Source organism: Alosa alosa, chromosome 17 (genome assembly GCF_017589495.1).
Source record: "Alosa alosa isolate M-15738 ecotype Scorff River chromosome 17, AALO_Geno_1.1, whole genome shotgun sequence".
NCBI lineage: Eukaryota > Metazoa > Chordata > Actinopteri > Clupeiformes > Clupeidae > Alosa > Alosa alosa.
This window is the reverse complement of record NC_063205.1, coordinates 507235-517602: the sequence shown is the minus strand read 5'-3', so window position 1 is coordinate 517602 and position 10368 is coordinate 507235. Positions and strand designations below refer to the sequence as shown.

General features: G+C 39.8%; 1 protein-coding gene across 1 annotated transcript; it reads right to left on the bottom strand.

Annotated features, from left to right (window-relative positions):
* Positions 1-469: 469 nt before the first annotated feature.
* LOC125310944 lies at positions 470-3092 on the bottom strand. The gene is made up of 6 exons (XM_048268745.1): positions 2962-3092; positions 1809-1935; positions 1629-1694; positions 1124-1219; positions 920-990; positions 470-793 (listed from the first exon to the last, which is right to left on the bottom strand). Exons 1-6 carry the CDS (start codon positions 3090-3092, stop codon positions 664-666), a joined length of 621 nt encoding a protein of 206 aa, XP_048124702.1. The 3' UTR covers positions 470-663.
* Between the last annotated feature and the right edge of the window lie 7276 nt (positions 3093-10368).

The following is a 10368-nucleotide window of genomic DNA, read 5'->3' as shown; positions in this document are numbered from 1 at the left end:
TCTCAGGAACGGATCCGCTCACGGCGGATCGCTGGACCCGCCCGTGGCTCCGCACTGCATCCCTCCGCATCCGCGATTACAACCTTACCTCCACGGGCGGGTCCGTTTGGGATCCGCAAAATCGATACATACATCCGCCACAAGGACCCATAACGGGACTCAAAGGCTCATCTGGCCCGGTCCGTTTTGGACCCGTTATCTCATTTTCAAAATTCCTTCTGTTCTTGCTGTAGGATAAAACTAGGCAACTATAGGATAAAAGTAAAACTATCACTAGGCCTAGCCTAGGCTACTACAGCAATATAGGCCTACGATTAATCTGCATTGCCTCGTATTTTTAACTTAACAATACTGTCAATAAACAGAAAAGGTTTAAGTCAAGACATCAATTTACTGTACAAACGTGATCACTACTCAATGGAAATATAAAATGGACATTTATGGAAAGTTACAGGTTATAGGCTATTCTGTTTTTGTTAAGTAGCCTACATTGCCTAGGCTACTTTACATTCATTTTGTGGTCAAAACCTAATTTAGTGCTTTATAGGCCTAGGTCAGTGCAGACATGAAATATTTTATCTAATAGGCTACAACTTCAATGAAATACTGCGCTATGCACAGCTAAAATATCAGAAAATGAATAACTGGTGAATGACAAGAAGTTCAATAAAAAGATTGTTTAATGCTTATTTCTCCTATTTCTCCATTTGTGTGGATGGAGGCGGAACACATCTCCTCGTTGCCCGATCCACCGCCGGTTGAAACCGTGTCACCATGTTTTTCCTCACAGCACCTGTAATCAAACAGACAGATATGTTTATGTTTATGGTATGTAGCATCCAAAGCCAAGTATGCTTACACAATACAATATATGAGATGGGTATTAAGGAGATTAAATTTAAAAAGAAACATGACTTACAAAGCTCCTCTGTTCGCTGCACGTTGAGGGCTGGTGTGGGGGTGGAGGGAGTTGAGGAGGGACTGCCGTTCCTGGCCCATAGTGAGGTGGGCGGTGTGCGAGAGGGGGAATTTTTTTTTATTAAATGGTAGTTATCTGTTAACCATGACTGATCATACACATGGGGCCTTTCTATTCACTAATATTTCAGAGATCAGTCCCTACCTTGAGTAACTCTCCGTATATTAAATGCAGGTGCAGGTGCAGGTGCAGGGAGTTGAGGTGGTGAAGAGTGTTGCGGTCCTGCCCCATGGTGAGGTGCTAAGGGAGATAAATGGTTGTGATCTGTTAACCATGGTAGGCTGAGAGCTACAGGGCCAAACAATGGCAAACAAAAACAAATCTCTGGTCATGCTGGACATGAATTTGTATGTTTCAATATTTTGGTATGCACTATCTATATCAACTCCATGAATGGATTGACATTGAAATCAATGTGTTTCAATACAATCTGATAATAATGAATGAACTTTTCAGGCAATATTGCATGAATGCAGATGTTTTAACTGACAAAATATTTGGCTGAGATTTTGAAAGTAATGGATAAAGTATGCAGAAAATCTCAGATGGTAATGCAGATGCAATCTGTTGATCTGAAATGGAGTGACTGCTGCTGTGTTAATATAGATGGGGCCACTGTATTCAATATTATTTCAGAGATCAGTCTTACCTTAACAGTTTTCTCCAGGTTGAGGGGTAGTGACTCGGCTGCCTGGCACTCGGCGAGATGGTGGAGCTGGAGGAATAGATACAAAGAGAGGGGAATGTCTTTAGCACTAAGAATGTTAACCATATCTCTAATATTAATATTATGATTTAGTTATTTCAATGTTAAGAGATTATTACTTACTTTGCCAGTGCAATTGGCTTGGGCTTGAGGGTTCAACTGATATACCAGGCGAGTTGGAAGGTACCTCAGAGATGCAAAGTCACCATTTTCTGGCTCTTCACTGTCATCAGAGTCCCCGAAACGATGGCTGTTACATAACGATATCATTATGGTTATTGCAATCCCAAAATTTCCAAATACACATATAGTACAAGCATCTCTGGTCTATTTTGGAATGCTACGGGAATGTGTTCACATTTCATTTTAACAACCCGTATCTAACGCGTATTTAACAACAAGTATCTTACTTGATCAAGCAAACCCAACAGAGGCAATCGTAACGTTAGATGCTAGAATCCAGCCGATAAAAGTTGACGCTGCAGAACAAACAAAATAGAAGATGGGGACCAAGTTCCATACAGTTACGTTACGTTATGTTAGCATAATAAATCACAAACCGATGCCAATAGTTGTCTGAACCGACTTAAACAGTGATTAAAATGCCGAGGCTTTCATTACAAAGATGGCAGATAGACACTAAAGTTACGTATGAGACCAAACTTGGCAAAATGCAAACGTTAATGCACAGCTAGCTAGAGGCTAGGGCTAAACCATTATCAGTGAGTCAACATGCTAAAGTTGTAGGTAGCTATCATAGCAGAGTGCTTCACTGACTTCATTGACTGAAATACCAGTGCCAATATCACCTTAATCAAGGTTTGCATCATAAAACGTGATTTCAATATATGTATAGCACTAATAGACATTAGCTTATGCAATTGCGCCTAGCAGCATGCTAGGTAGCAGCTATATGCCGCTAGCATAGTAGCACTATATGGACAACAGCGACACATTAAAACAGACAGGACCAGACTAATGTTAAATAACAATGTGTGTTTTTTAAATCACACTACCATAACATATTCTGCCGAAATTGCTATCCCATTTTAAATCAGATAGGCTACAGACTCATATGAGCATCACAGCTAACAATAACGTTAACTTTGCACAAACTGTTGCACAAAATGACAAACGTCTCTGGTTGCACTAACGTTAACGTTAGTCCTAATATCAAACAACGTCATTACAATTAATAAACATGATGATTATAAAACCACAAAGGCCAATGTTTAGCTATTGTGAATGTCGCAATATATTAATAAATATCACTTACTCGAGAGGGTTCAGCGCAACCGTGTCCCAGCAAAGAAAATATCCACTAGTATGACTCTTCTTGGCTCTTGGTGTACAGTCATGTTCAACCGTTACAGTAAATGCGGCGTCAGCGCCCGCTGGATCCGACATGGGTCCACTCAGGATCCGCTGTTTGACAGTAGAATTTACGGGGCCGCCTGGAGGCGGAGCTGATCCTCTGTGCGGCACCAAAACGAATGCGACAGTCACGCGGGTTTGGCGTCTTGAAGGCGGATCCGCCTAGGAGTCTACTGCTGTGTGGGTAGCATAACTACTAAAAATGATTAGTTAGGTTAGCTAAGTCACATAATTAGCATAGTTAAGATGTTAACATTGTTAGCATGCTAATTAGCATAGTTTTTTTTTTTTTTTTTTTTTTGCAAACATCATTGACATTACAAAAAATGCAACACTACGACATGCACATGAATACTACATACGACAAACAGATGTACATTACATAAACACATACTGTAACTTAACAAGACATCACATTGACTTGGCTTCCACAAAAACAACATAACATTAATAACAGAAAGGCTAAGGATGATTTAAGGTCCAGGATGATTACAGATATGATTATCAGGGATGAAATTGATGACCGGAATGAAAAGAAGGGGGGATGGGGGGGGGGTGCAGATGGTAGCTCTGAGAGTGTGAATAAGGTGGTGTTGGGATGGGGGGTGAGGGGTAGTGAGTATGTGTGTGTGTGTGTGTGCATATGTATAAGGCTGGCTTGCTGTTGGGCCAAGAGGAGAGAAGCTGGGACATAGAGAGGGAGGGTTTCAGAGGAGAGGAGTTGTAATTATTCTATTAAAGATAAGTATAATAATAGGAATAACTGATTGCCTGGTTGATTGCCTGACTGATTGCCAACCTGGGCACCCATTAATGGCCACAGTTCCACCCAGCCCCCGCAGTAATACTGCGACGAGCTGACAGAGGGAAGGACCTGCGTGCCACCCGTCGCCCCAGGCCCCCAGCATATGCACACATCCCCCACTACCACGACCAACCACACCTCGCCCCCAGACCTTCACCCAACACGCCACTCTTGACCTAAATATGTACAGTATGTGAATGGCTAGGTTGAGGGGTCTATCTAGAGTGTAGCATTAAAAGAAGTGGGCATGCATGGTGAATATCTGTCAGGATTTCCCCATGCACACCACACTTACCCTGTGTAAGATGTATGCCTCCTCAATGTGTGCATTAAAATAAGTGAGGCATGCAGATAGACACCTGATGAGGCATCTACCTGCACTCCACTCTTACCCTACCCTGTTTTATAGTTTTTGTTTATGTATGTCACCTAACATGTAGTGCAATTAAAAGAGAGTAAAGCGTGCTGTGTGCTTCCAGGACAAAGTGTGCATGGCCGCATGAGGAGGGTGCACTCCGGGGCCCAGGGCCAATAGATAACCCACAGGACCCAACCAATGCCAAAACCACACAGCGACCATGGGACCGGAGTCTCCCAAGCCATCCAATGGGGCCCGTCAGAATAACAATGGGAGAGGCAGAGAAAAAGAGTGAAATTAGTAAAGTTATCAGAGAATGTAAATAAAAGGGGGAGGGAAAGAAGGGGATGCTATTTATATTACTAATAATAATAATAATAATAATAACAATAATAGTTCCAGCTACCCTCCCCTGCCCAGTGTTCGATGATATGTGTATCTGTTGATGAAGTGTGTTATGATGGTGTGGAGATGGAACTCAGGCAAAGAGGGTCAGGACTGTAAGTAGGTGATAAAGGGGTACCAAGGAGAGGTTGTATCCTGAGTATTGATTAAGTTTGTAGTTGATAGGTTTTCTAATGATATATAGTCTGTTAACAAGTTTTTCCAATGAGTGATGTGAGCTTTTTTCTTAGATTTCCAGTTCATGAGGATTGTTTTCTTGGCGATAGTCAGCGCTACCAGCAGTGTTTTATTGCAGGAGTTGCTTAAATTGACTGGATGTATCACCAAGTATGCATAAGGAAGGGGATGCTGGGATGTGACAGCCAAAGATGGAAGAGAGAGATTTTGTGACACTCACCCAGAAGTGGTTGATTGGAGTGCAATGCCAAACCGCATGAATGTATGTATCTGGGTTATTTTGTGTGCAGTGAGTGCAAAGATCCGAGCCAAACCCCATTTTAGCCAATTTATGTGCAGTGAAGTGGAATCTGTGAAGAACCTTGTATTGTATTAGTTGTTGATTACTATTCTTTGTCATGAGGTAGATGTTTTTGCACATTTTGGTCCAGAAGTCGGCACCGGGAGTAATTGATAAGTCTGATTCCCATTTGTGATATGGCAGGCCAATTGTTTTTCTGAGCGAGATATCATTTTGTAAATTTGGGAGAGTATTTTTTGGGAGAGGAATATTAATCAGCTCTGAGATTGGTGGGGAATGTCAAGGTTAGCTGTCTGGATGTTAATTTGTCCTAGGATAGATGATTTAATTTGCAGGTATTGTAAGAAGTGTTTACTCTCGATGCCGTGCTTCTGGACCAAACAGGAAAATGAGGCCAGATTATTGTCTTGAAGAATGTGTTGAAGGTGAGTGATGCCCTTTCCCATCCATGTGAAAGTTAAGTGTTTTTTTTGTGTTGACGGTGAAATCTGGGTTATTCCAAATCGGGGTCTTGAATTGATGGTGCTATAGGTGAATCAGTGATGTGGTAGAATCTCCACCAGGCTGTCAGAGTAGCTGAAATTGTTGGGGCTTTGAAAGATGGATGTTTTTTGACCGACTGACTGCAGAAAGGGAGATCTGAGATTTTAATTTCTTTACAGATTGTTTGTTCTAGGTCTAACCAGGTGTTGTCTGAGGGGGTGGGGTGTAGCCATTTGTGGATGAAGTGGAGCTGGTTGGCCAGGGCATAGTGCTGGAAGTGTGGGCCTCTAGTCCTCCCATTGCTTTTGGTTTTTGGAGAGTGGCGAGTTTGATCCTTGGGGTCTTATCTTTCCAGTAGAATTTAGTTTTAAGAGACTTAAACCAGAGGGTGGTGGGCTGGGTTGGAATCATAGAGAATAGATAGTTTATTTTGGGCAGTATTTTCATTTTGATTGAGATTCTGCCCATGATGGATAATGGGAGGTTCTTCCAGCGTTGAAGGTCATCATCTATTGAAGTGAGTAGAGGGGAATAATTTAGGCTAAATAAGTCTGACAGCCTGGGGGAGACTTTTATCCCTAAGTAAGTGATATAATTAGTGCAGAGTGGGATAGGTGAAGAGTTGGCTGTCACATCCCAGCTGTTGGGATGTAATGGGAGAACTGCAGATTTATTCCAATTGATTGAGTATTCAGAAATTTTAGAGAATGTGTCAATGAGTTTGATGGTTTCTTCTACTGATGTTGTGGGGTCTTGAAGAAAGAGAAGAATGTCGTCAGCATAAAGGCTGATTTTGTGATGCATATATGGAGTCTGGACACCTTTGATGAGGGGGTTCTGCTACTGCTGCTAATTAGCATAGTTAACATAACTACTAAAAATGATTATCTAGGTTAGCTAAGTCTCATAATTAGCATAGTTAGCATGTTAACATTATTAACATGCTAGTTAGCATAGTTAGCAAAACTACTAAAAATGATAAGCTAGGTTAGCTAAGTCACATGGTTAATATAGTTAGCATGTTAGCATTGCTAACATAGTTGGCATGTTTAGCAAAACTGCTAGAAAACACTAGTTAAGTTAGCTAAGTAGCATTGCTAGCATAGTTAGCATGTTTAGCAAAACTGCTAGAAAACGTTAGCTAAGTAACATGGTTAGCATGTTAGCATTGCTAACACTGCTATAAAACATTAGCTAAGTAACATGGTTAGCATAGTTAAAAATCTTAGCATAACTGCTAGCAAACATTAGAGCCATTCCAACTTTCAGTTATCGTCAAATATCTACCTATACACAGCCATTAAACTATTTGAATATCAACATTCATTAAACTGCTAGAAAACGTTGGCTAAGTAGTATGGTTAGCATGTTAGCATTGCTAGCACTGCTATACAACATTAGCTAAGTAGCATGGTTAGCCTAGTTAAAAATCTTAGCATAACTGTTAGCGAACATTAGAGCCATTCTAAGCTAACCATGCTACTTAGCTAACTTAACTAACGTTTTCTAGCAGTTTTGCTAAACATGCTAACTATGCTAGCAATGCTAACATGCTAACTATGTTAACCATGTGACTTAGCTAACCTACTAGCTAATCATTTTTAGCAGTTTTGTTAAAAATGCTAACTATGATAACATGCTAACTAGCTACAGTGGTTAGGAGCCATAGTTGATGACAAGTGTTGACATAGTTGATGACAAGTTCAAAGTTGTTGATAGACAGCTAGTTTAATAGATAGTTTAATCAGTTTAAGGACATTTACACCACCCACCTCACCCGCAAGGCGACCAAAATTGTGAGTGATGCAAGTCACCCCGCTCACAATCTGTTTGATCTACTGCCCTCTGGGAAGAGGTACAGAAGCCTGCTCCCTTTCTACCAGACTCACCAACAGCTTCATACACCAAGCTGTAAGGATGCTGAACTCTCTCCCTCCTCTCCCCCCTCAGCTACATAACATCCTGGACATTGGACCCACAATGGCCGCCTGCACTACTCCACTTGCACACTGTACACTTTGCAACTTGTTGTTGTTGTCCTGAAAACACAACACTTCTGCTGCTCTTACATAACTTGCACCACTATGCCACTTTCTTTCTTACTTAGGTCAAACAGAACTACCCCAGCCTTTTATTGGCCTGACTTTGCACTAGTATTTTATTGACTGTCTATGCACAATTTCAACCAAATTTTGCTGCTCTTATTTTTTCATTATATGTGCCCTCTTATTTACTTATTTACTTACTTTTTTGTTTACTTGAATGTTATGTTTTGTCTGTAGACTTAAATTGGTAAAATATGTCTTGTCTTCACCGTGGGATAGTGAGAAACGTAATTTCGATCTCTTTGTATGTCTGGAACATGTGAAGAAATTGACAATAAAGCTGACTTTGACTTTTAAAAGTAGACTGTTTAAAAGTTGAATGTATATAGTTTAAAAGTTTAAAAGTTGAATGTAGATAGTTTAAAAGTTGTTGATAGACAGCTAGTTTAATAGATAGATAGTTTAATGATAGTTTAAAAGTAGACGTTTAAAAGTTGAATGTAAAAAGTTCAGTAGTTTAATGGGTTACATTGTTTAACAGTGGATTATTGTAGTGAGGACTTTTATTTTGACCCAGATTGTATGCTTAAAGCCTGAGGCTGCAGGTGGCCTGAACAACAGGATTCTAATTGCTTAACGGCCGTATTATGATGTCACAATCGGCAATGTTAAGTCTATGGGGATTTTTAAAAAGTTTTTCTTTAATAGTTTAAAAAATATAAAAGTTTCAAAGTTGAAAAGACATAGCAGCTTGGTCGTTTGAATACCCTCGTTACAAAGTTTGAATGAAGTTTCTAAGTTAAACTGTTCAAGAGAAATAGCGTACGGAAAAAGTGGTAAGCGGAATAATAATAAGAAGTTGTTGAAGTTGCCTAGGAAGAACAGTACAGTGCATTTTCATGCACTGTAATAATAATAAGAAGACCTCGGATAACAGAACAGTGCATTTTCATACACTGTAAATAGACATTGAATCAGCATTACAATCCTGACAAAAACAGTGCATGAATATCGATAAGAGAGATATCGAAACAACATTGGTTTATAGTTTATGTTGCCATAATCGATAGAGCGTCGATACAAAGTTTACTAAAAGATATTGAAAAGTCATGGATTTGTGGTTGACTGGGAAATCTTAACTTGGTGATTGAAAAGTAGTGGATTTATAGTTGACTGCGCAACGACGTTTGAACTGTCCTGCAGAAGATCATTTTCAGCAACAGTTTAGTCAGACCAACGAGGGGGTTCAGCTCTCTTTCAAGTTCACTCCTCCTTAATGGTAAGCAAGCATTTATTTATCAAACGATAATGTTTTATTGTAAAAGTGTAGGTTACTACATTAAATTCGGTCATGTTTACAGTCTATGTACATCGTACTGTCTGACTTACAAACTCATTCAAATGCTAGGCTAGCTAAATTTACTTGCTGTTTAGGCTAACTTACGTTATGGCAGTTCATCATAATGTTAGGTTAACCTTACTCGGCAGCCTAATTTATAATTAGGTCCTACTTTTGTTGTCAGTAAGTTACAGTTTATTATCCGCATGATAATAAAATATGAAGTAGTGCTAGGCCTACCGGTAACGTTAGCTTCTTCTAGCTAGGCTACTGTCAAAATTATAGGCTGAAGATGTGCTGCTGGTTAACGTGGAGATTTAGCTAACATTTATGTAACTCCTGGTGATCATATTTTTCTGAGTTTAATAGGATAACTTTAGCAATACTGATATAAGTTAACTTTAAGTCATATCTGACTAGACTGCTATCATTAACCGTAAAGCAAAATTGTTCGGATGAACAGAGCTGCCCGAATGGCTGGTGCTGCTAGCAAACACGGCATGTTCAATGAGCTCACCCAGCTTGCGAAACTGAATTATTCTAACACTATCTTCAGCCTGGCATTTTGACAGCAAACTCAACAAACATATAGAATATATATTCTATGATTATTCTAAAGTTTCAATTATAAGTAGCCTTCAGTTTCAGTTGAACATATTTATCTAACACTGTCTATCTCTTTTTCTTCTGTTTCTGTTAGGTGCCACTTCACTCTGCTACTGGATGGTGGAGGAGGGCTGACTGCGAACGGGTGGTCTATGGATGCTAGACTGAATGGATGGCAGGAAAGCACAACACACGTGAATTTCTAAATGAAGAAGAGTTAATAAATGCACTTGATTTTCAAACTGATAAGTTGTCAATGGTTATTTATGCACGATTGTGTAGCCTAAACCAGCCATACTAGGCCTAGTCAAATTTATCCTGGCTGTATATAAAGCAGGATGTGAATTTCCCAATATTTTTCCAGATTAAAAGTGGTTTACTGAGGTTTAATATCAATTGACATACCATTGAAATCGCATTGATCTTTAGTTTGGTTGTAATTTCAACGTTGTTTCAATATTCATTTTAATTGAAATACCATTGAAATTCCGTTGATCTGTAGTTGGAATTTCAACATTGCTTCAAGATTAATAGAGGGTGCAAAATGTTATAGGATCAATGTTGAAGTGCGACGTTGACTCAATGATTTTAACGTTGACAAAATAATGTTGATTTAACATAGATTCAATGAGTAATTGCTATCTGGGGTAGCACCCCCCCCAGCAATCAGTACAAATAAGCATGTTCATAACAGTTCAGCAAGATAGATTTGGCCAAACGTGGGCCCCCTTACGGTCGGGTGCGTCGAGTATGTAGAACGCCTTAGCGGTCGTGGCAGCCGTGGGAGCAG